The sequence below is a fragment of the Saccoglossus kowalevskii genome, chromosome 22 (genome assembly GCF_978046115.1).
Source record: "Saccoglossus kowalevskii chromosome 22, keSacKowa6.1, whole genome shotgun sequence".
Taxonomy (NCBI): Eukaryota; Metazoa; Hemichordata; class Enteropneusta; family Harrimaniidae; genus Saccoglossus; species Saccoglossus kowalevskii.
This window is the reverse complement of record NC_140662.1, coordinates 10549526-10577515: the sequence shown is the minus strand read 5'-3', so window position 1 is coordinate 10577515 and position 27990 is coordinate 10549526. Positions and strand designations below refer to the sequence as shown.

At 35.7% G+C, this 27990-nt stretch overlaps 2 protein-coding genes across 2 annotated transcripts; one reads left to right on the top strand and one right to left on the bottom strand.

Annotated features, from left to right (window-relative positions):
* The first annotated feature begins 668 nt into the window (after positions 1-668).
* On the top strand, positions 669-2834 carry LOC102802915 (tripartite motif-containing protein 2-like). Its single transcript, XM_085495724.1, has one exon. The coding sequence runs from the start codon at positions 669-671 to the stop codon at positions 2832-2834; it is 2166 nt and encodes a 721-aa protein (XP_085351850.1).
* Positions 2835-6859: 4025 nt separating this feature from the next.
* Positions 6860-22383, bottom strand: LOC144353448 (LETM1 domain-containing protein 1-like). The gene is made up of 9 exons (XM_085495492.1): positions 22300-22383; positions 20793-20971; positions 19867-19979; positions 19339-19427; positions 18697-18889; positions 15977-16075; positions 15113-15268; positions 14297-14393; positions 6860-8509 (listed from the first exon to the last, which is right to left on the bottom strand). Exons 1-9 carry the CDS (start codon positions 22377-22379, stop codon positions 8421-8423), a joined length of 1095 nt encoding a protein of 364 aa, XP_085351618.1. The 5' UTR covers positions 22380-22383; the 3' UTR covers positions 6860-8420.
* Between the last annotated feature and the right edge of the window lie 5607 nt (positions 22384-27990).

Sequence of the window (27990 nt, the reverse complement as noted above, 5' to 3'; positions counted from 1 at the left end):
CAATAGTACCATGTTGTAAGCCGGAAGTATGAATAAGGAAATCAGTAATACCTTAGGTTGTTTGTACAGAGAGTACAGCCTTCCTCCGCGATTTCAAACTACAATTTCCGTAAATATGTCACCCCAGGATAGGAGTTGGGTATTAAATGTTTCTAATTATTACGTTTTAACCATTTAATTGCCAAAGTCAACTTTGCATAATCCTGCATAATTTTGGGGATTTTTATAGCAAATTACTATAATAGCAAATTATGTCAATTTGTACAAAATTAACAAATATTTGTTTTAAAAAAACCATAACAAATCTGCAATATGTAGCATCGTGGATTCCAAAGATCAACAGTTTAATATTGCTAATTTATGTGTGTATACGTTACAGAATGCCATTGTTTTTTAGCAGTAGGTCATAAAACATGTTATAGTGACTCCTAAATCAATATATAAATAACAAATTGTCATTACTTTTATTGTTTGCTCTTGAAACGTTTTTTAAAGGTGAGCCAACCAAATAAGAATGTTTGCTTCTTGTGCATGATATACCACCTAGGGTAAGCGTAAAAAGCAAGATATCTTGACGGACCTCATAAGCTGCATTCTAAACAGGAAATGAAATGTTTGAATTTAACCACCCTAGGGAGTCATTTACAGCCTATGAATTGCTTTCCACCATGGCTACAGGTACCAAGTCTGCTCTCGATGAAATCAGCGAGGATTTCTTCAGTTGTTCCATCTGTCTCGAGTTCTACAAGGAACCTAAAGTCCTACCATGTCTTCATACATTCTGTGAGCAATGTCTGGTGGATTTTAAGGCCAAATCTGGGGGTGTTTTGAGCTGTGCAACATGCAGAGTTCCTTGTGACATTCCCATCCAGGATCTAAAGTTCAACTTCAGTATGACAGAAATACTACATGCAATCCAGAAAAAAAAGGAGTTAATAGCCGACCATTCGCTAATGTGTGAGACATGTGAAAAGAGACCAGCAACTCATAGGTGCATAAATTGCCCACAGTTTTGTTGTGATGTATGTGTTAAAGCTCATACAGCTCTCCAAATGCACAAAGTGCTCACCATTGATAAGTACAGAGAGACAGAATCAAAAGATCAACAGTTGGTACGTTCAGGAACTGTCTGCAATGAACATGAAGCAAACATATTAAAGTTTTACTGTGACACTTGTCAGATACCTATATGCTATGACTGTACGGTAGTAAAACACAGAGCTCCTGAACACGTCCACATGGACTTGCAGGAGGTGGTAGAGAAATATAAAATTCAGCTAAGAGAACAGTTGAGGCAGATGAAAGACAAAGAATTGGAACTTGAGTGGAGGATCAAAACTGCCAAAGGCACGAAAGACGAAATAAAAAAACAGAGCAAGACAGAAAAAACTAAAGTTATGAGAAGAGTGGAATTTATGATAGCCACATTAAAGAGAGAAGAAGAACGACTCTTAGCTACTTTGGATGAAAGTTTCAGAAAAGATCTGGAAGTTGTAGACGATGATATTGATGCAATAGAAAGTAACCACAGCAACGTAGTCGGCACTCATGATCATGTGAAATCACTGATGAATCTTGAGAACTCTGTTCACCTACTGTCCACTAGGCAGGAAACCGCAAAACAAATTAAAGACATAGTTACTATGGAAACCAAACCACCAATGAAATATGATGTTGTGGAGTTTCAGAAAGGAGATGAATTTGTAACACATTCAATGGTAGGAATAATTAAATATGACGCCTGTCTATCCAAATGTACAGTTGAAAACATTCCACATCAACTCTTCAAAGGTGATGCTGTCAACCTGCTTCTCACAACTCGAGATTCCAAAGGAAATCCAACCATTCCTCGTCAAGAAGTCAAGGTGAAGATGAAAATGCTCAATGATGCAACATGGGAAGATATCGATTTTAGCAACAATTACAATGGTACGAGTAGTGTGCAGATTTTTGGGAATAGAGAAGGAAAGCTTCTAGTTTCTACGATGATTGGGAGCGAGCAAATACCAGGATCACCATTTGAAATTGCAGTCATCAGTGGCCTTGTGCAGACAGTGGGTAAACAAGAAGGACGTTTACGACTTCCTTGGGGACTAACAGTAAATAAACATGGTGACTTTGTCACAGCTAACGGAGGGACCAATAGTGTCAGCATCCATGACAGAGATGGACATTACAAACAGTCATTTACATTTACTGGTCAGTTTGTCAAGCCATTCAGACCATGTGATATCGCAATATCAGATGACAAAATGTTCATGTTAGATGATAATAACAGACATGTAGTTGTGAGTGAAGATAATGGAAAGTTTATTAGGTGTTTTGGAAGCGTAGAAATAGATTGTCCATGTGGTATTGCAATTAATCCAGTTACCAAGCATGTGTACGTGAGTGAGAAGAACAAGGATTGTATTAGGAAATATACACATAGTGGTAGATATATTAACTCATTTGGAAGAAGAGGGACTAAACAGGGTCAATTTAGAAAGCCATTCTATTTAGCTTGCAATAGTAAAGGGGTTGTATATGTAGCGGATAGAGACAATGACCGTATTCAGGTTTTCGGCACCATGGATCAGTTTCTGTTTGAGTTCTCTTCCACTGGTAACAGTAGAATTTCACACCCCCGGGGAGTGGCTATAGATAAAAATGACTATGTATACATAAGTAGTGAACACAAGGTCGTTAAATATGACACGTATGGTCAGTTTATTTGTAGGATTGATAGTGATAAAGATGGACTAAGTTATCCATTTGGTGTAGTAGTATGTAATGATGGGAGAATAGCCGTAGTAGAAAACGGCAATAATTGCATCAAAGTGTTTGTAGAGTGAAGACATATGCCAGTCATCACTCGATGCTTGCTGCGTAAAATATAAAACTGAATGTTAAATAGTGTGCATGGAATATATATTTATGTTTATTACATCTGTATATGTTTCTGCCAAAATAACGTTACAGAACCTTCAAGCCACTCTGGGGAAGCCATCACGTAATAAAATATCTTTGTTTTTTTACGATATTTGAATGTGTTTTAAAGCGAGAGAATCGTACCCTGCGCGTGCGTCAGTTGGCCATAGCGTGTCATTGTTTACAAACAAACGTCTACCTATGAGCCTTTGCGTTTTTAGCGTGTGTTGTTATCGTCGCTTGGGACTCAATTACCACGCGTGTGCAGGTGTCGACCCTCCCGCTTTAAGTAAGGATTTTTTTACAATTTTACGCTTTGTAATTTGGTCATATCTCTAAAACAGCAATTTAATTTTAATATTTTTATATATTAACCGGATTATAACTTGTGATCATAAACTGAAAATATTATGTCGTCCACAGTCACTCTCAGACCGACCAACTCGCATTGTAACTCTGTTTATATTATTATCATTACCTGGAATGAATTAAACAGCACCAATCTCCGTGTTACTGATTTACATGCGGAATTGCATTATATTTTGATCACATTTACCATAGAGAGCGTAATTCACTTTAAAGATAAAATGTCAGTACGGTGGGGGCAAAGGGGAATAGCTGGTACAGGTTACAGGAAATAAAATGAAAGTTCATTTACAGTAAAAAATACTTTTTTACACTTTATAGATAAAAGTAAATTCATAATTACATTTTTATAAATATATTTAGTGCTAGTCATACTACTGATTGTCCGCCATCGTCTGTCCGCGTCAATTTTATATGGCGTCTGCCCCAACTGCTCACATTTTTTTAAAACCCATTTACTACTGACCAAAACATTAAATATTAATCTGTCAGTTTCATCAACATGATGGTTCCGACATGCATACATTAATAGAAGTGATGCAATTTAATGCATGTCCACCTAAATGTACAGTTGAAAACATACCATAGGAACTTATGAAAGGCATGTCTGTTAACCTGTATGTCACAATTAGAGATTCCAGAGATAAAAAAATCATTCCACTTTAAGATATCAGAGTAAAGACAAGCTTCTCTGATTCATCCTGGGACTAGTGATGATAACAGGAAAGAAAGAAGGGAAACTAAAGACTCACCTTCCCATATCTCTATCATCAGAGGATTGGTGCAAGTAGTCGACAAAAAAAGAAGACAGAAAGAACAACTCACTAGTCTTTGAGGACTAGCCGAAACTAAAAATGGTCCACGACAGTGACGGGAATTATAAACAATCACTTTTATTTGCGAGTCATTTTAAAAAGCCATTTACCCTACATGATGTTAACATTTCAGATGATAATGAGTACTTTGTGTTAGATGACAATAGAAAACTAGTAGTTGTAGATGATGGAAATGGAAAGTTCTTAAGAAATTTTAGAAGCGCTGAAATCAAGAATCTGTGTGGCATTGCAATTATTTCATTCACTAAGAGAGTTTATGTGACTGTGTAAGGTAAAGGATGTATTAGAAAGTACACACAAAGTGGCAGAAATATCAACTCATTTCGTGGTAGCTTGAAGCCCGAGTATAAACTGAGATGTTACTAAGCCTTAACAATGTAATTTCTTTAGTGATTGGAAGGTATGGAAGGGATCACCAGTGGTAATTAGTGTACATTGGGCCTTGGTTAAAACACATACTCATATTTCCATTGGAAAAGCGCATTGGATTGTTGGAAAGTCAATGTTTTTCAACACTAATGTCGCCCTTCACTAAAGCGTACAGAAAATGAATCATGAATAACAAGCTATTAAAGCATCTCTCTTGCCATGGTCATAGCATCAGAATACAATTTACGTGAAATTGGGATTTCATAATTGCTCCATCTGTTTAGAGTTCTTCAAAAATCCTAAATTCTTACTATGTCGCCATTCGTTTTGTGAGCAATGTTTGGTAACAAGTACAGCCACACCACATCCATCGAGGAGTAGCCTGACAAGGTTGCGTGAGTTGCCCCTCCGTGGTGCTTCAACCCAACACAGTGAGGTCTGATGCCGTTTGGCTGGTGAAGGCGCTACTCACATGTCAGGCTAATCGAGGAGCTGAAATCCAATTCATTGTGATGAGTCTGCTTGACACTCTAGAGACGAAAGCAGCTAAAATCTGACCATCAACTAACGTGAAACAAGTATAAAGGAACCAACACGTTGACTGTCCCCAGTTTGTTGTGATATGTATGTTAAAGGCACACGACACACAAAGTGCACCACCATAAGTACAGAGCGTTACAATCTAGGGATTATAAGATGGTACAGTTTAAAGTTTTCTGTGGTGACCATATAGTTAGTCAGCTAAATTTCAACTGTGCTACTTTCTAGGTAACTCTGTGTTCAGTATACTATAATCAACCAAATAAAGTCTGACCAGAAAATTCGTCCTTGTAGATCGTGGTACAGTATAAAACTTAACTAAAAGATGAACTGATAGAATTAAAGCGAAAGGATCGTCACCTGCGCACGCGCGCACGATGATAACACACGCTAAAAATGCAAAGGCTCATGGGTAGACGCTTGTTTGTAAACAATGACATGCTATGGCCATCTGACACATGCGCAGGTGACAACTCCCCCGCTTTAAAAGAGAGAGGAAAGCAAATTGCGAAGAGCGAATCATCAGCTAATGCTACACTAGATAAGAATGGAAGTTGAAGATAAGGGTAAAGGCGATAGAGAAAGTCAAAGAAGAAGATATATATTCATAGATGAAACTTTTGGATTGAGACTAAAACCTGCTGAAGTTAGACATTGATTACATGAAATTCCACCATGGCGACTTAGTCATCACCAATGATCATTAAATTACAAACACTGATGCATCATGGGAATTTCATACACATTCTGTCCACCAGGCAATACAATACTAAATGCATTTGAGAGACGTTCACTATGAAAGCTACACAAGCCAAACACAATGTTGTTGCATCAGGCAATTGATCTTGTGACCCATACACTTGTAGGAGTGATCAAATCTGTTGCCTGTCCATCCAAATGCACAGTTGAAAAGATCCTGAATCAATTACTGAAAGGTGATTTTGTCAATCTTCGCATAACAAGAGTAAGCCAGATCATTTACAATTACTGACAATGAAGGTGTGAGAAGTTCATTTTCTTGCTTGAAAGTTAATAGCTAAATAGTTTGAATGTTTATACTCGTTTTGTCTTTCAGTGATGTACAAAACACAGAAACTTTGAAGAAAATATTGTAAACATTGTAGCAGACGTCAGTGAACAACGGCTATGAAAGCGGATGAGAAGACGCATTGACAAATCTTGGACAGAGGTCTAGCAGGTTGAAAGAGCCTCACAACACCACCAACAGTCAAGTAATATTTTGGATTGGATAAAAAAAAATCCAAAAAGCAATGTGGCAGTTCCATTGTAATGCAATGATTTTTTTCTTGAGATAATGATAGAACAGACAGACAGACATACATACATACACAGTAACCACAAAGACTCCTATTGTGTGCTTCATGCACAGGAGTAAAAAGTAGTGCATTTTTAACAAACATGTATCAAACATTGGCCCAGTGTCATTCTATACAGAAGGGGTTATGTAACAAACCCACACTGCGATAAAATATGAATCTAGATGGGGCAGCAGAAAACCTGAACCTTGGCCACAAAAGTGGCAGTTAATGTACTTGTAGGGTTACCATAACAACCAATTATCTGCTGATCACTTTTCTTGCATAGGTCAAGTATACAATCAACGGCAAACCTGTAAACATGATCTAGTTTTGAAAATAATTTGTACTACAACATGGTATATTGTACACAGCAGAAGCTCAAAACAAGGTTTCATCATCGACTTTGAGCTCTAACAGAAGCATCTAAGATCAAATCAGATTTGTATTAAAGCAAGACACCTTGTTCTTGGCACATGTATATTTGTTACAATAAGAAAAACAATCTAAAAGTGCAGCAAATGTTGTGAGACGTAGTAGTCACATCTGTTTATTAAAAAAAAATTCAAATGTGTGAAAAGCTTTGAATAAATAAAGATTGCGTCCAAAATGAGCCCTGAGCAAAAATATTTCAGTTAATCTAATATTTTTCAGTCAGCTGCTTTGGTTTGAAATACAGACCCCCTAGTGCTAGTAATATCTATTCAGATTTATGCAAATTTATGCACACAGTTTTGGATGTCATAGTAATACATGTGACATTCCTTTAACTATATACCTAGGTAACTATAACTATATACCTAGTACAATGCTAGTAATATCTCATTACCTATTCAGATTTATGCAAACATCACACACTATGGGATATCATAGACATCTATGTGAAATTCCTCTCACTATATACCTAGGTACAATGCTAATGATATCTACCGGTATTCAGATTTATGCAAATGTCACACCCAGTATGGGATGCCATGAGTGAGAACTAATACTAAACCATTCCTTCAAAGTTACATGTCTGGTTAATCATCAACATCATTAGGATTTTTGTAATCGATATTACAATGTTCTATACACATTTAATCAAATGAATTAGGCCATAATTAACCATGAATTTGATGGAGCAGAGACAGCACTCTTAGTAAATGTATTGTTTTCAGTTGAGTATATAAGAACAAGTACTTCTATGATGAATTAATCCTAACTCTAAATAAATAAATAAAGCAAACTGTGAATTAATTTTTTAAGGATGTCTCAAAGAAAGAGTAAAAAAAAAACTATAGTCACAAAAACAAATCAATGCACATACATTGATGCTCTTAGGTGTCATATCGAATTGAAGTCTCTTTGGCAGATATTATGAAGCTATAATCGTCAATATCACATATTAGCTGGCCGGGTGTCATTATCCAATGACAGCCTATAAGCTGGATAATACTAGTCCACAGCGTCACTCGTACCAGCTACCTTCACAAACATGGGATATTGACAGTGATAACCACATAATATCTTGCAAACTTCTTCAGCAAAGAAGAAAATCACCAATGATTGGTGTTAGATGTCAAGGCAGATGTAAGATGCAATTAGGAGTAATAGTAATTTGTACGTACATACAGTATTAATTTGATACAAAACCATAACAGGAAAAGTCCCAGAATACATTTCTCAGCATTTTACATCAGGTCTCGGTAGTATTGGGTCAACTTGTTGGCTACTGTGGTTTTGATTAAAGCAGATGTCACAGTTGTCGCATATGCGCCACACAAAAACCACCGCCCTTTAAAAAAATTTATAAGGCTTTACAGGACTGAAGCAAATCCAAAATTGCTTGCAATGGTCAACTATGCTTTGTCAAAACCCAAGTTTTCAGCAAATTAGTAAGCAAGTTTGCAAACTTTCTGCCCCAATACTTCTTAGACTTACTGTAATAATAGTTTTAATATGTGATTCTTAAATCTTTAAACATATTTACATAAATGCATAACATGTCAGTAACACTTGTCAGTTCATTTGAATGTGAACAACTAGAAGTATCCTAATTGGTTGGGATATATCACATGTTCAGATGCTGTATTATGATTGGTTATTTCAAATATTTCTTGTGGTGCTGATTGGTTGGATGGTTAACTGTTAACAACACTGTACTGTACACCAAGAGGGAAGATTCAGCTGCTGCAAAATAAATAAAAAAAAGAGAAAATTATTATAAAATCACTAATACAATGTATTTTTTTATTGTTTTACTCAAATGATCACTTTTCCCCTAAAAAAATAATTATAAATAGATTTAGATAATGAGAATATAGAAACAAAATTAGTGGAACTTGCCAAGTGGGAAATCCTTGTAAGGAAACTGCTTAGAGAGAACATGCAAAAAGGAAAATCGACTTTCCTTCTTGAATAACAAATGTAGAGGTGGAGATTCAAACCCATTCATGTCCTGGAAAAGCGTTTTGAGTGAATTGCTTGTAATAAAAGAGTTCTTTTTGTACCCACCCCTAACTTTAATCCTATCCCTACCTTCCAGCACTCCCCAATTTAATTGTATATGCTCCCTAGGCCTCCTAAAGACACCAATAGTTATCTAAGGACATATATTGAATTGGGGAGCTTGGGGTGAGAGTTAGAGTTAGGATTAGGAGTGGGGGTACAAAACGAACACAAGTAACTCAACTGTAACTTAATACACGCATGTAATAAATATGGTATATTACGGGTTCTTAAATTCTGAGAATTAATTTACCCCTATATAATATTAGTTGAGTTTCATCATATATGAATACCAAGTGGATAACTGGCAGAAGATATATAAGACTACTATAATATCAGTATTTATGAGTATGATGTATAGAGGGCGATATACTCATATTTGCATCATCATTGAGTTCTTTTGTTTTTATGATCATTTTTAATAGAGGGCGACAAACTTAATTTATTTACTCATGATCTACTATTTTTACAAGTGACATTTCTACATTTTTACAAGTTACATTTTTACAAGTGACATTGATGTATTCGTAATCGCTGACTGCTGTGGGCGAAGAATCAGTATGTGGAATAGAATAAATGTCAGTTGTATTTGCACCCATGTGACTGCTACCCGAGATATTTCCAGTGTCAATGCATTTGTAATTGCTGACCGCGGTGGGTGGAGAAGCAGAATGAGAATTAATAATGTTAGAGGTACCGCTGTGATTGCTACCCGAGAGATTAACGGTGTTGATGCATTTGTAATTGCTGACCGGTGTAGGTGGTGAATCATTATGTTGAATAAAAACGTCAGTAGTATTTGCACCCATGTGACTGCTACTTGAGACATTTCCAGTATTGATGCATTTGTAGTTGCTGACTGCAGTGGGTGGAGACACCAAATGTGACTTAACGGTATTGATGCATTTGTAATTGCTGACCGCAGGAGGTGATGAGGAGCAGGCATCACTAATGTAAATTTTACCAGTGGCACCAGACTTGCATGTTGTTTTATCCAGTCACGCCGAAGTTGACATGTCCTTTCCTTTTTTAATTTTTGAATCTGTCCCAGGCTTCTGTTTGCAATGTAACTCGCTGTGTGCATTAAAGCGATTCCTGTATGTGAAGCAGTAGTTACAGATGTGACGATATTTGCAGGGGTCAAACGAGCATGACCCAGTTTCATTGAATGCAGTGCAAACGGAAATGTTATTGTTACTCGAACTTGTAGCAGCAGATCCTTTGTTCCTAGCAACAGGCTGTGACTTCAACTTATCCGGTGAAAAATCAAAGAAAACCTCTTTGACATCGGCGAAAGAATCTAACCACGAACGCCTGTGCGACTCAACCAAGCGTATCACAGCTGCATGGTACCTACGTACAACTTGCCATTTGTATTGCGGCAATTTAACGAAAATGTCATGCAAGAGCTGAAGTCTCCCATTGCGCTCTGTTACAGACAAACTCGGGTTCTGTAACAACAACGTGTATCCTTGCAAGAATTGTTCCAGTGTCAAGTCATCATATTTTAATTCGTTTGAAGTGTAGAAACTTGCAATGTAATGCTCCGGTGAATTAGTAAATTGGCGATCCTTTGTCTTCATGGCCGTGGCGTGGGGTATTGTTCTACCAAAATGATCAAAACGCCACTCACCAGCATTGTGTTGTTCATCGCCAACTGTCCTGTCTACGCCAACCATCGATGCGAGAGGGGCGAGTTCCTCTTCGACTTCCTCCCTAAGGTGGGTCATTTTCCGCAAATCGCCGAGACTGACATTACCGGACGCACTGTGACTGTGTTGCCGTGGGTGATGGTGTATACCGGTGGCAGTGAACTCAACAGACGCCGAGTGATCGAATTCGCGTTCGAGTTTCGCCACTTCAGCTTCTAGACGAGTTTTCTCTAGTCTGGCTTCGAGCAATTTCTTCTTTTGATGTAATGCCTGGAGATCTGATGTCAAGGAAACGAAATCGTCAGCGATGTGTGACTTTGAGTCCGAAGAAATATCGTTGTGTTGTCGTGGTGAAACAGACAAAGGAAACTGATCGGCGTCATCATCAGAAACTGGTCTACCATCGCAGTGTTTCCCTGGTTTACCCCAAAAGTGGTCTTTAACGGGTTGTCGGCATCCAGCGCAATTGTGTTTCCTTTTACCAGACGACATTGTGTAATTGCGAAGCGTAACAAAAGTTCGTAATTGAAAACGAAATCGAAATCGAAAAGTTCACAGTTGACTTGAAAGCAACAAAGGACGCAACTAACTAACAATACAAAATTGCGCATGCGTGAAACAAACAATTTGCAAAAATACAACAAGACAATTGCGCATGCGCGCAGTGCAAATAATAAAAATTCACGGGAATAATTAACCATTTTGAAATACAAAATTACACCATGATCTACTATTTTTACAAGTGACATTTCTACTTTTTACATTTTCTTAAAGCGAGAAGGTCGTCACCTGCGCACATGCGGGAATTGAGTTCTGAGCGATGATAACAACACATGCTAAGAACGCAAAGGCTCATGGGTAGACGCTTGTTTGTAAACAATGACATGCTATGGCCACCTGACTCAGTGCATAGGTGACGACTCCCCCACTTTAACTTCTAGGAGCAAACATTACTTTCCATTCTGCTTTAATAGCAATAGCTAACCAATTTATGGTTAAATTGGGACTGCTAATTTACATATTTTTTGAGATATACAATGCAAAATAGGACTACCCTGTTCCCCCACTTTTTTAGTTAGCATTTTATTTTAACTGATTAAGCTAATCTGTAAGTTCACTAATTCAAGATGTTGTTAATTTGAAATAAAGTATAATCTCATAATGAAATTATTAGCACTATATAAAATCAAGATTCAGTTAATTCTTAATTGAGTCAAATTCGCTAAAAATGGCATGTAGCTATTTCATTGTGTTTTACAGAATAAATCACTTATTAACAAGATATTTGATTTTAGTTGCCAAAATATTGGCATTTATATACATGACTAATTTCATGAAAATTTGATTTCAAGGTTTCAAGGGATGGCATTTTTAATCCATGGATAACTGAGATAAAATCAATTCACCTTCAAAATTACTGATTATTTGAACAATTTCAAATATTGTATACCTTAGAAATATGTAAAAATATTATCTTTTTTATATGATTATATTTCTATAGACTAGTCTTAAAATACTTCTATTTAGAGATGTTTTAGTTCCAACATTTTTTTTAACAAAATTCATGATAGTCATACATGTCCCAGGACATACAGATAGTATTTTTTTTAAACAAGTTCATGATAGTCATACATGTCCCAGGACATACAGATAGTATTTTTTTTAACCAAATTCATGTTAGTCATACATGTCCCAGGACATACAGATAGTATTTTTTTTAACCAAATTCATGATAGTCATACATGTCCCAGGACATACAGAGAGTATTTTTTTAAACCAAGTTCATGATAGTCATACATGTCCCAGGACATACAGATAGTATTTTTTTTAAACAAGTTCATGATAGTCATACATGTCCCAGGACATACAGATAGTATTTTTTTTTAACCAAATTCATGTTAGTCATACATGTCCCAGGACATACAGATAGTATTTTTTTTAACCAAATTCATGATAGTCATACATGTCCCAGGACATACAGATAGTATTTTTTTAACCAAATTCATGATAGTCATACATGTCCCAGGACATACAGATAGTATTTTTTTTAACCAAATTCATGTTAGTCATACATGTCCCAGGACATACAGATAGTATTTTTTTTAACCAAATTCATGATAGTCATACATGTCCCAGGACATACAGATAGTATTTTTTTTAACCAAATTCATGATAGTCATACATGTCCCAGGACATACAGATAGTATTTTTTTTAACCAAGTTCATGATAGTCATACATGTCCCAGGACATACAGATAGTATTTTTTTAACCAAATTCATGATAGTCATACATGTCCCAGGACATACAGATAGTATTTTTTTTAAACAAGTTCATGATAGTCATACATGTCCCAGGACATACAGATAGTATTTTTTTTAAACAAGTTCATGATAGTCATACATGTCCCAGGACATACAGATAGTATTTTTTTTAACCAAATTCATGATAGTCATACATGTCCCAGGACATACAGATAGTATTTTTTTTAACCAAATTCATGATAGTCATACATGTCCCAGGACATACAGATAGTATTTTTTTTAACCAAGTTCATGATAGTCATACATGTCCCAGGACATACAGATAGTATTTTTTTTAAACAAGTTCATGATAGTCATACATGTCCGAGGACATATAGATAGTATTTTTTTTAAACAAGTTCATGATAGAAATACATGTCCCAGGACATACAGATAGTATTTTTTTTAACCAAATTCATGATAGTCATACATGTCCCAGGACATACAGATAGTATTTTTTTTAACCAAATTCATGATAGTCATACATGTCCCAGGACATACAAATAGTATTTTTTTTAAACAAGTTCATGATAGTCATACATGTCCCAGGACATACAGATAATATTTTTTTTAAACAAGTTAACAGAATTAAAAAACAAAGAACATAAATCTTAAAATCTCAAGAGAATTCATAGCCAAATATATGACTGTCCTGCCATGTTCTCTGACTGAAGGTTTGTTTGTTTGGAAATACTTTCGGTAGTTATACTTCTTCAGCCAAGTACCTTGGAATTATGAAGTGAAGGAACATGCTTTCACAAAGTGTCAACAAAAATGGCTACACTACACTAGAAATCATAATGATAGAGTATATCGATTTCACAAAGAAAACATTCAGAAAATTTCACATTTTCAAATAATTTATGATTTTATTTGTCTCATTATAAATTCATGGTTACAAATTGTTTTAAAGGCTATTACTCACATATGACAAAACTTTCAAAATTATGAAAATTTAAATGAATAATTTGCAGTTATATAATTAAAAAATTTTTGAAGCAAAGATCTGGTCACAAAAATATAAACATTCTGAAATGTATACAAGCAGTAGTGTTTGGATACAGCATATGAGTGTATTTATTTTTTTCATCTGAAGCAGAGATCGCCTAGAAAATAATTCTTTTAACACCTTTAAACTTTTTAAAAAACACACACAATATTTAAGCCAAAATAAAACATTTTTTAATCACTTCAGGGGGAGGGTTAGTGGGACTAAATTACTAATACGTTATTTAGATCAGTTAGTAATTTTTTAACATTTCTTTTTAACCCAGTTTTTATTTTATTCTTATTTTTATTATTGTATTGTATTGTATTTAGAATTGTCCTAGTCTTGTAATACTTTTTTATTTATAATACTGAACCTGCTGATGGTTCGGTAGTGTAATAAAGTTATTATTTAAACAATATGACTTCTTTAAATGTCTGTCTGAAAAGTTATACTATGGCTCGATGATTAAAGTCTTAACGCAAACATTGTCTCTCGATAAAAATATTATAATCTTTTTCTTCATACCTGACACTGTGGAGGATAGTTTGATCCAATCTTTTAACCAGATTATTAATTCTTCTTTAGTGGCTTCTGTACTGTCTAAACCACGGTCCCAACAAACCTGAATCAAAGAGTAAACAAAAGAACATTCAATACAGTATGTATTAAAATATCACATTCAGAATACGCTAAAAACATAAAACAAATGATACTATTTTGGCTAAAAAATATGACATGTTAAAAGAAGACATCTTGATCTATCCTTCCTGCTTACTGTAAAATACTTTATTTTTGCTTGGAATTAACTTTCGCTATTTTTGCTGTTGGAATTATTCAGTGAAAATAAAATCCAGCGAATATACCTTTTTTCCTATATTTTACATTCAATTTGTCAATTCCATACAAAACACCCAAAAATCTTTTCAGCGAAAATTAATTCCAGCTAAAATAAAGTATTCTACAGTAATTCATTTTGAGAGTACTAGAGGGTTTTATCCCATAGACAACCATACTTACAATGTAACTGACCTTTATGGACAAACAAAGCCCCCCTAACTCAGTGTGTGTTTACGAATTTAACTTAATTTTAATGGTGTGTTTAATTCAAATTCTTGTAGTAAATTGAAGATGTTATATGGATGAGAATTTATAGCATTTTTATATTTTTCTAATAATTTTTGGGTTGATTTTGTGACAAGGTACATAATTCCTTATTGGACATATTGGTCACAGTTCAAGAAAATATGAAAAAATTGTGATATGTGAGTTCTCTATTTAAAGGTTGAAATATAATGAATGATACGTTTATTTATATGGCAGAGAGTAAACAAAAACACTTACAATTTGTAAATCTTCGTGAGAGAGTGTGTCTATTCCTTGTTTCTGTATCACCAAGTCCATGCAATGCAGTTGCCAAATATTAGAATTCAGTCGGTTTCGTAGCATGCTGGCTGGTTGAAGGTATGGCCACATGGAGCTGATGCGACATAACTGTGCCTGTATAATGAGGTGGTTTATGTTAATGAGTTAATAGAGAAATATCAAAGATAAATTCTGCATTACACATTGACTGACAAGAATTTTATTTTCAAAAATAAATTACACTTAATTTGAAGACATGATGCATGACAACTGTGTTGCTTTAACGTAGAAGCCTACTCACGTTTTTGAGAAGGTTGGTCATAAATCGCATGCCAATGTTTATTGATTTATTAATTAAGTACAATCATGGAGCTATTGTCCCATGGCACCATGAAACAGTATTTTTTCGTGAGTTACAATAATGTTCTTTGAGAAACTTGTCCTAATATTTTTTTTTTCAAAAATTATTATTTTTTCAACAGTTCTATACAACAGATTTTTTAGAACCACAAACAAGTACCCCATCATAATTTGAGATATGGAATAATATCTCTGTCATAGAAACCTATGATAAAAGCGTTATAATACTGCCAAAATAGCAACTATCCACTAAAATATAATCATCATTTTCACCAAAAAATAAGGCTAATTACCCAAAATTGTTGTTGAAAGTCAACATCCATATATGGAGAACCGGTACTATTTATTGCAAAATAAATAAATTCTGGATATTTTCATATTTTCAGGCTTCTACTTGCATGTATAATTGTCACTGCAACACAATTCTGCGATTTTTCCACATTTTAGCTCTGTCATAAAAACAATTCAGTTTACGTTACTTACAAGTTGACTTCTGGGTAAAAATTGAAGAGAAAACCTTCCAATGAATAAATTTTTAACAGCTAAAAGTTCTTCCACAGTCGAATGTTGATTTGATTTCAGCTGGAAAATAATAAAAAGGCTTTTTATAGGATTGAAGAAAGTACCCCAAAAAAATCACAACAATGTGTCAATAAACCCAGTAGAAGACGTTTACATTCAAAAAGTGAACAGCAGTAACAGAAATACTGTAGAATACTTTATTTTTGCTTGGAATTTATTTTCGCTATTTTCGCTGAAGGGATGTTTCTGTGAAAATAAAATCCAGCGAATATACTTTTTTTCCTATATTTCACATTAAACTCATCAAAAATCAGTGAAAATAAATTCCACGCAAAACGCCCAAAAAGCATTTTCAGCGAAAATTAATTCCACAGTAGTATTTTTCATGGAACATCTGCCATGTCTATATAACTGCAGAACAACTCAAAGTAAAGTGAACTGCAAATTAAGCAAGTCATACTACTAATATATGTACATCAAAAACTGACTTCAACCAGAGGTACATTACTTGGGGTTTGCAACTACGGTGACATGATACCAAGATCCCGTTTCAATCTCGCTCTCGCATAAGCGTTCCAACTCAGAAAAAATCAAATGTGCATGCCCGAGGTAACTAGGATACTGGAATGTCCAGGTGGATCAAAATAGCTGCTCACGATATGACGGATTACGATATCTATATTTTCTTTACATTTTCGATGTATTACATTTTTTCACTATGAATGTGGTAATATATGTTTTATTATTTTATTACAAACCGCCTATCTCATGTCAGAAGGTTGTAGCACCAGTCTCGCTATCTACGAGATGAGACTTGAATGGGATCTTGGCATGATGTCACCATACAGTACTATGCGCGTTGCAAACCCCAAGTAATGTACCTCTGCTTCAACTTATTTATCATTAAATCTGTATTAAAAGCTGTATCCCTAATACAATCCGCACACATTTTTTTTAGAACAATTGAGAAACTACATCCCCTGTGTAGCACTGTACCATTTTAATAGAAGCTGTGGCTTCTAATACAAATTTGAGAGTAATCAAAGAAACCTTTGAATGAACTTCCCTCACTGACATTATTGGAGATAAAAATTACAAAAAGGGAATATTTAAAAATACTTACAAATTTATAATTAGCCTTTGAAACAACTGATATCGAAACTGAATGTGATTCGTGTTATCAGATCTGTATTTAATTTGATGTAAATCAATATTTAACCTGAATCTGATGCAAATCTGAAGTGAATCTGACCCTCACTTCTCCACACATGGGTTTTATTGCAAAGAAATTATTAAAACTACGACAAAAAAAAATTTTACAAGAAAATTACCAACATCTGATCTCCTCATTAATGTGAGCCACAAAATTGCAGTATAAAATCTCTGCCTCTTGGGGACTTTGATGGTTACCACAATAAAGCCTTGGCAACCTCTGATAGTTACCACAATAAAGTCTTGGCAACCTCTGATAGTTACCACAATAAAGCCTTGGCAACCTCTGATAGTTACCACAATAAAGCCTTGGCAACCTCTGATAGTTACCACAATAAAGCCTTGGCAACCTCTGATGGTTACCACAATAAAGCCTTGGCAACCTCTGATGGTTACCACAATAAAGCCTTGGCAACCTCTGATAGTTACCACAATAAAGCCTTGGCAACCTCTGATAGTTACCACAATAAAGCCTTGGCAACCTCTGATAGTTACCACAATAAAGCCTTGGCAACCTCTGATAGTTACCACAATAAAGCCTTGGCAACCTCTGATAGTTACCACAATAAAGCATTGGCAACCTCTGATAGTTACCACAATAAAGCCTTGGCAACCTCTGATAGTTACCACAATAAAGCCTTGGCAACCTCTGATGGTTACCACAATAAAGCCTTGGCAACCTCTGATAGTTACCACAATAAAGCCTTGGCAACCTCTGATGGTTACCACAATAAAGCCTTGGCAACCTCTGATAGTTACCACAATAAAGCCTTGGCAACCTCTGATAGTTACCACAATAAAGCCTTGGCAACCTCTGATAGTTACCACAATAAAGCCTTGGCAACCTCTGATAGTTACCACAATAAAGCCTTGGCAACCTCTGATGGTTACCACAATAAAGCCTTGGCAACCTCTGATGGTTACCACAATAAAGCCTTGGCAACCTCTGATGGTTACCACAATAAAGCCTTGGCAACCTCGGATAGTTACCACAATAAAGCCTTGGCAACCTCTGATGGTTACCACAATAAAGCCTTGGCAACCTCTGATGGTTACCACAATAAAACCTTGGCAACCTCTGATGGTTACCACAATAAAGCCTTGGCAACCTCTGATAGTTACCACAATAAAGCCGTGGTCAATTCTGCCTACACAGTAGTATTCAGTAGCTGGCAAATGCACCAATCAGTGGACATTTCATTGATTACAGGAGACAAATCAAGTAAATGGTCCAAGCTCTTGATCTAAAACAGCTGCTGATTGGTCATTTGCATGTGTGATGTTTACTCATCAATACGAAAATAGGCATCCTCAAATACAGACCTTGTTAGTGAATTTTGCAAGAGTATTGATTGGAATGTAATGGAAAAATATACTTCGGCGGGCGAGAAGGCAAATTTGTGTTCAGGTGAATTACATAAGTGCATGGTGCTTCCAACAGTGCAAATACGGTAATGTATATATCTTACCTTATTTATTAAAACATCAAAACTCTCAGATATGTCTTTGTCGTGTATCTGATCACTTGGTGTCTTTAATTGCAGATAATCCAGAATATTTTTGTAATGTGTGACCCTACTGTAGTGATTCAAATGACCAAATGGAATTCTCTGTTCCGGTAGGTAGAAGTGTGGCGTCAGGAGATAACGTGGAAAAAAATACCTAAACAAGGAATTGAAGCAAAGGTAAATGTAGACATGTGCCACTACAATGGCCAAACTGAATAATCATATACAAGGGGGTGGATACAAAGTGAGCCTTGAAGCGTGATGCTACTTTTAACACCCCGAAAAAAAACTCTACAAGACAATGCACTGCAATATTATTTTCTGAAAGTTTGTACTCGTACTATGGTCTATTTATTCACAAATCATTTTCAACAGTGCCATCACTACTCTTATTCTTCTCCCTCCATATCCCATCCTAATCAGTCCTGCTATGAACATTTTATACATATCTCTGTTTCCTTGATTCCTTGACAGGTTCTACAAGCTCACACAGCATCAGATGTGCACAAAAATAGATACCAATTTAATGCAGTGTCTCATCTCTCTCAGTGTAAGGATTTTATTTTCTCAGGTTTGCAGGGAAAATAAATGTTGTTTACTTACAGCATTGGGAGGCACACATAGAACCATAATGGAATTGGCAGAGCTATTACGATTAACGTTGGTAAGACTCTCCTAGCGTCGTGGATCATCTGAAATAAACATAGTAAAACTACTGTAACCTTGTCTGACACATTATACAAAAACACTGTTGATAGGATTGTCAGAGATAGTACAATTGATATACAATTAACACTCTTCTGATCATGAATCTGAAATAAACATAGTGACATCTCGCGTCATTTTTTAATTCATCTTATCATTTGGCACAGTTCCATGAAAATTAGAAATTGCATTCTAGCATTTGTACTTCCATAATTATATTGCCATCGACACGTTTAAACAACTGACACAAAGACTGCCGCCACAAATAAAGCCAGAAAAACAGTCTGCCATGTTTCGTAATTAACAGTTAGCTAATTGTGATTGTTGGCCAACGGGAAAGGGGCTTCCATACTACCTTATCAAATGAAGCAACATTACAGCCTGGAAAGATTGTAAAATGTATGAGAGAAGTACTACCGTACTTACTTTTCTAATGGAGTACATTTCTTTCCAGGTTAATGCTTGGAAGGGTTTGCCATTTTTCATTAACTTTCTCACACGCAGCCCTTCCTTCACATCCCTGTAGTAAAGTTTTGTACCTTGAAAAAACAAACAAACAAACATTAAATAACATTTACAAAACTCATTTTGGTGCTTCTCACTATTGCTACCATGATCCATTGAGAAGCACATTGCCAGTTATCTGCACAATACTATTTTACTGTGTAAATCAATCTATTTGCAGGTCATCTTGCACTCTAATGTTTAGTTATGTTCCAAGCAAACCCAAAATAAAGCCAGGCACACATAAAAACTATCAGCTCAGACAAAATTCATGCACAGCCGTTCGCTTTAAGCAAATAGCTTTCATGCCCACAGAACTTTATGCAAGGTCATGTTTGATAATTTTCGCCATGAATGCTTACAGTGTGTGGTGAGCAAAAGTTATCCTGCTTACGCGTACTTGCGTGTGCACATGCCGTAACAACAAAACCGCACTGCACACAACGAGCATCATCACTCAGGGCATGACAGATACATGTATATACCTCTTCGCCAAAGTAACAAAAATCTTGCGTAAAGTTGTGTGCACACAGAAGCAAACAAACATGAATAAATTTTGCCCGAGTTGATAGCTCTCGTGTGTGCCCGGCATAAGACTGACACATGTTGCATAAAGTAACTAATCATTTCAAATCTAGTAAGGAAGACATTTATTGCTTCAAAGGAAAGCATCACCAGTAATAGTGTTGCACTTTTATTTTATTTTTTTTCATTCACACTATTTAAAATGCTTCTGATCAAATTCATATGACAAATTTTCTGAACTCACACTTTGGGGTATTTTTTTTTTTATTTCATATCAAATGCTTTTTCAGTTCAAGAAAATCAATTTCTGATCTTACACCAACCTTTTCCAAATACTGTCGTAACTTTATAAAGAAATGGAAATCTTTTCAATGCATTCATATAACTTGTCTCCAATACATTGTACTTTTGTTTCCACCAGGACTCGGCTGACTTCTTAGGTTCTGGTTGACTCGTATAGTGACAGCAAAGTATATGTTGCACTGGGCGGCATCTGGTCACACTGCAACGAAAAAAATAGGAATTGTCTGTAAGAACCATTACTATTAAACATCTCACCCCAAAAACAATATATTTCAACTGTCCGTAAAATGATGTACGGACGTGTTATGAACATGATTGAATGCCTTCTTTATAGGGAAACTGTGTGTCACTTTCACATCACATATGAACACTTTCCTATTGTTAAAATTAGATGCAGAAGTATTATACATGTAGTGTGTGATGGACTCGGAAATAAAATCCAACACGTTTTTCATTGCCACGAAAGTATTATTACCAGCAGAAAAAAGATGCATATTATCAAGGTTGTCAAGAGAATACCGCAAAGCAGTATTCAGGCAGTTCAGACTCATCAAAACATTGTTTGATACAATTACTATACTGCCTTCATGCAGACTTCATGATATTCTCGGGGTAACCACATAATACAGAGATTGTTTCCAAAAATTAAAATAAGTAATATTTTAATGATTTAGTATACAGCCAATGCAATTTTTTTTTCTAGTTTATAAGTGCCTTTACTGGATTGCACTTGATGATTGAATTCATACTTATTTAACCTCAAGGAAACAAAGCCAATTTGTAAATACATTTGCATCTTAGTTAAAATAAAATATAAAACATTAGGGGTTATACATTTGATGATATATTCTGGCAAATATATTCATATGAGCAAATAAATGCCACGAGCAAATAAATAAACAATGAAATGCTAGTAATGATAGCCTCACTTTAATCACGTTTGGTTCTTATCACATCATAACTAAAGCCAAAAAAATAAAATTGCGTTGTTCGGATATCATACATGGTAGGTTAGATTTGCTCCACGTTTTTCATTGAGCTAGGTTGCATATTATCGTAGTAGTTAACAAGCCACATGTACTATATAGAAAATAAATATTAGGTAGAGTACACAGTCAGCCGGCATACGTACCGGTTGTACGTGCAACGTTGCGCATGCCGGCTGACAGTAGTGATCTACAGGGGCCTGTCGATATATTCGAGTGGCTGGTTGCTGTAGTAAATACATAGACGTCTATGGAGGCTGAAAAATTACCTCTGTTATAGAAAATAACAGTAGCCCTCTTTATAATGCTTAAATTATTGTGTATTTGGTAATTGTCACAGCATCCATGGAGACCATCCATCAGCAGCAAGCCCCTGACTATCAGTGTCAACCAGTCTGGATGAATTCAAGAAACCCTCTCCCCGACATCGTCCGTCCGCCATGTCTATGCAACATATTTTTGGGCAAACATGTTTTTCTGAACGTCAAACAACAAAGATTAAGGGAATCCCGGTCCCGCATAATACATAAATAATACTTACCCAAAGCCAGAAAAGTAAACAGTCGTCCCACATTTGCGCGCACTCACTCGACATGCCCACCTGAAGCAGGTGGACGCCATCTTGAATAGCGCCACCTAGACACCATTATGCATTTGCTTCTGTTTTTGTCATACATTATTTTATGAACATATTTATAACAATTAAATATCGATCATCAGCTTTCATTCAAAGATTTAATAATTATTGGCCCGAGAGCTCCACATTGTCCATACATAGGAAATGCTGTTGTCGTCGATGACGCTGTATTATTCTCCTTATAGTAACATTAGGTGGCAGAATTCACGACATAAATTGAAATTGAGGCATTGAAATCTGGACCTGTTTGTTGAACTGACGATCTAGTTGTCGACAGTCACTGCTCTACAAAAGTTACGTAACTCATATTTAGGCCCGTATTTAGTGGGTTTTTTTACAGTACAGTTACATGAGTTCTCACTTGGGCGGTGGCAAATCCGTATATACCTATTCCTCTGTATATCTTCCAAGAGACCGCCGATCGCGTCCATGATCGACGCTGTTTTTCTGTGTATACCTTTTCCCGAATGTAACAACAAGATATGTTTCCATGATGTCGGTCTCCTGACCATTATTGACACGGCATCTTTATTATATAGACGATATATATTATATATAGAGAGAGAATGTGGCACGAATATGGTGGCGTCATATCATGGATGACGTCACTTTTAAAGTAAGGAATATAGTGTCCAAGGACAGCGAAGAGTGACACGGAACGTGGTTCGTTGACTATAATTCGAGAAATTCATAAAATTCCAGTTAAGGGTTAACAATTTTAAATTTGGGGGGCTGGGGGAATTTGTATTTTTTGTGTGCAAATATTCGATTAACATATATCTGACGACACCGAGGCCTCAATTCTTGTAGTTATTTTATACAGTCGTCCGAGTCGTGTAGAACTTTCTTTCCCAGTCTAACCCCCGTTTTTAAATTGGGAATCCCTTAACATTTATCGCCACACCTTTGTCACGCACAGGGTAGGGTTGGCACGCAAAGCTTCGCTCTCAAATTCCAGATAGCTCAGAACATCCCTAGCACGTCGTCGAACTTATTGAGAACAATTTATTGGATTGAATTTAGAAGACGGAAGGGTTGAGGCAAACACCTCCAAAGGTAGATCCCGAAAGAAGATTTTCTTGTAAACACATGGACGGAGACAAACGAAGGTATGTGATTATTTGCTATTTGTATTCCAATTTATCAGTAATTAATTTTAATTTGATTAGACACTCAACATTACTACACGCAATCATTCGAAAAACTTTCACTTTTTTGGAAACTTGGTACTCCCAATTCACCGAGAAATATTTCACTGGAGTTGAACAGTTGGTCATGAACAGTAATATATTATATTTTCTGTATTTTTTAAGATTTAGTAATGACTACGTGGTATCCTACCGCAACGCTCTTTCATTGCCGAATATCAATGTTCCGATCATTCTCTGGACAATTTTCTACATTTCACCTTTTAAACTTTGTATTTTTTCACCGGAGTATACATGAAATAATTTAGGTTTAAAGACATCGGAAAATAAACTGTTTTTTTATTTAGATTATACATGACAATTTTATTTTTGTTCTTCAAAAATTCAACTTAAGACAACAAAACTAAAATAATATCTTGTGACTGACGCGCACGGCGACTAGAAACATAAATTCGTCTCAGGCACAAAGCCATTGAAATGTAAGTGTTCACAAGACGCAGAAAATGAATGCCTTCATGAATAAACCGATATAAAATTGTTATCTAATATATCAGTGTTGGCGGATGATGCCGCGATTTGATGGACCAAAAACTTTGACATGGGAATGAAAATTGTAGTAGTTGTCAACACCGTTCCGTGGCTTATCTGACATTATTTGAATATTGTTGGAATTTCATTCATATTTATTATACTTTGTTTAATATTTGTCCACTAGTTCTAGGCTCTTTGATTCTTACACACACCTTATGGGTTGTGTAAACCAATGTTAGTCGAAATTCGCGTAAGATGTACCGGTTGCCCCGCTCGCAAGTGGGTCTGCGCATGCTCGTTGCTCGCATTCACTAAAAGCACGTTTTTCTTATTTTTTTTTCATTGCGACGGATGTCGTTTACAGTTCAGGGTCGCTGTAAAGTTAGATCGGGACAAATTGGGTTACGATCATAGACTAAAATAGAACCTTCTACGTTTCACTTGTACATGCATCTCCAGCGTGCGTGTCAACTTGTCGTGGAATAGACCATTATTGTGGAGGAGTGGGTGGGTTGCAATTTGTGAACAAATGGTTTTGTCGTTTGATGCTCAATCTACCATTTGTAATCTCAGCTACAGTATTCGTGTTTACATTTTGATAATGTTTTAACTCATTAAAAATGTGTGTAAGTCGTGTTTTTCATTTTGTTCTTAATATTTCTACTTCTAATTTGTTTGTTTTTGAACACAAATGTTTTCTGGTTTGAGCCGCCAGTTCCAGCAAAAAAGAATGACAGGCCCCAAAAAACATACACCACAAAGACACATGCGCATGAACCATGGAGCTAAAAAAAAAAAAAAAAGCTCCATGAATGAGCAAATACCTAAATCGAACTTATTTTATGAGTTACCCGAAATGCAGAAACTAATATTTTGTTGTCACAAAAAAAGTGAAATGTTGCAAATGTTGTTCTACGAAAATATTCGTTTCGGTCGTATTTATGTATCATGTTTTGTGTACAGCCATATCTGAATATATTACCCTCAATGCGGTTACAATCAAGTTTTAGGGCGTGAACTACGAGATTTTACCTCAAAGGCAATATTCTGAACATCTCAATATGTGGACACACTTAAAACAGTTATAATATACTGAATTGTTCGAGTTACAAAAATGACCACGCCCATATCTTAGAAACCACGCCCATATCTTAGAAACCACGCCCACTTTGCGAAACCTCGTCCGAATTGTAACTTCGAGTTACGGGCAGTTGTAGGTGAAGCTGTATTGTCATGTTTAGAGCGTTCGTGGGGCATTTACACTTAGACCCACACTCGAGTGCGCTCACTTGACGCCCAATGATGCCAATTGTCAATGTTCTTTTGAGCGTTGACACTTTGTTTGAATTTTTGAAGAAACGTTGTTGTTTTTTTTCAAATTAAGCGGGGCAAATCACGTCGGTCAAAGTTATTATGTGCATGAATAACACGATAAAAAGCCGTAAATCAAAATACGGCAGCAATACGATAGTTTGACGCTCAGATCTTAAACGGTTGCTCATTGAGAACGAACATATTAATTGAAGATAAATGATGAGTAAACACCGAGAAGGCAGTCACTCGAATAAAACTGGGGTACTCACTTTTGAATTTCCTGCACGGTGATAATGGCACACTGTTCCGTGCTAAGACATGACCCGGCAAATAAAAAACAAAACAAACTTTAAACTAGAAGTGTGTTTCTTTTTAGGAATCCTGGTGTAGTTGGAAATATTTGTAGTATTTTAGACAATTTCAATAAACCCTATCAAGGCTACAAATAAAAGCAAGAATTGTTTTATTGATTTCTTTAATTAATATTTTTCGATACATCATGTCGAAACAAGAAACCATGTTCGAAGTTACGTGGTGGAACTACACGTTGATAAAGTCACCTTGTCGACTCACACGAAACAAGGAGTTCATGGCAACAGAGTCACTGAATGTGAAAGGTCATAATATCTGCGTGTTCTAATTGAAGTGAACTATATGTGTCTGTTAGGGTGATAATATGAGGGTACTATTGTACATATAAAAATGAAGGCATGAATATTCATGTGGCCTAATTATTCTATTTGGCGCAATTCTCGATGTTACCAATTACATATACTATGTTCTCACAAAATATAATTACCTCACCGCCCTAAGATCCGAGAAATAATAGTACAGCATTGCTCCATGGTTTCACAGAGTAGGGGTCACCTGTGTCAGAATTTAGAGAATAATCCGACAGACAAAAAATAATGAGACTGTGTTTAGTTTTTTACCAATCATGGTGTAGTTGGAATTATCTGACATTCGGAAATTTTAAACACTTTTAATAATGATGTAAATAAAGACAAGAACCGTTACATTGATTCATTAATCGCACACACGTCCAGAGTAATTTAATAATTTCCCGAAGTTATGAATACAATTGGCATCATTCCCAGTTGCCATGTGGAGTGTTGTAATTTGTTTGCGGTGTTCTTGAAGATTGATCAGTACTTTGACCTTTCGTCGCACTGGTCAGGTCATAAAATGCCAAGTTCGTCAACTCACTCGACAGTTACAATGCACTCCACGGAATTTCATTGCGGCCATTGTACATACGTCACCACTTGAGGGCGTGTATACCTTCACCTAGTTAGCGTTGACCTAACTTTAAAACTTGACATAGAAGAATCTGTCATTTATTTTCCCATTTCATTTTTGATCGCTTAAGTAAATTTGTTGTGAGATTAAGCTTAACTCGAAATGTCCATTTAAATTACGTCGGACTTAGGCCGCTTTAGCGCGCTCACACTTGTATGTGTTAATAGCCAGCTGAGTGTGGCTTGGTTCTCGCGGAGTTTCGATTGTCAGTTGTTCGCATTCAAGTTGTCTGTGACACTTTATTAAAACATAAACAAGTTGAAAATACATAAACTAACTAACCTCCTGATTGAATAAGCATGTACATATGGGAATAATTAAATAGATAAATAGATAAATAGATAAATAGATAAATAAATAGATAAATAAATAAATAAATAAAATAAATAAATAAATAAATAAATAAATAAATAAATAAATAAATAAATAAATAAATAAATAAATAAATAAATAAATAAATAAATAAATAAATAAATAAATACACATAAAACTTACAATGTTCAACTCACAATGCGAATTATACTGCATCATCGTAATATACATGTAACTGTGCCCAAGTGAGACAGTTGTTAATGCGCACGCATTCATAACACTGCAATCAACCTCATTCATGGGAATCATGCACTACCAGCATGTACGTGAAACGCTGTCCGCTCCGGCCATGTACTAGTATATTACATATATGCTAATTAGCGGACCGTTTGAGTGTGTTCAACATAATTACTAGTGTTTACCATTGATGAACTGTACGTTATTGATCGTGGATATTATTTAAATTGTTATTAATTCTACGGGATTGTTAACATCTGCAGAAGTGTACCAATCGAAACTAGGGGTAAGGCCGCAATAACCGCCCAACACCGCACGGTGAGTCAGTTTCAACTTTACAACACATGTTGCTATTATCATCGCTGCGTTTTATGACAGGGGACATATCTGTATTAAGGTATTGCCGGTATTTTCAATACTCGTTGACTCAAGCGAACCTATTATCCGCGCGGACTTTGCTGAGCTAGTTATGTGTACTAGTGTTAGCGTCTGTGGCCGTTTTAGGGATCACCATTATCTTTTATGAATACTATTTCATTCTTTCATACATATACATATACATTCTTTAGTTTGTTTGTTTGATCACATAACCAATAATGCATGTCAGTTTTGTTGTAAACATCATACCGCTACACTGCTAGGTAAATGTCTGAAAGTTAATGGGATTAAGTTCAAAAGGTTGACGTCAGTGAAAATTTTAACTTTACGCTCTCGTCTTTTTAGCTGTTACAAGATGTACAGTTTCTATATACCA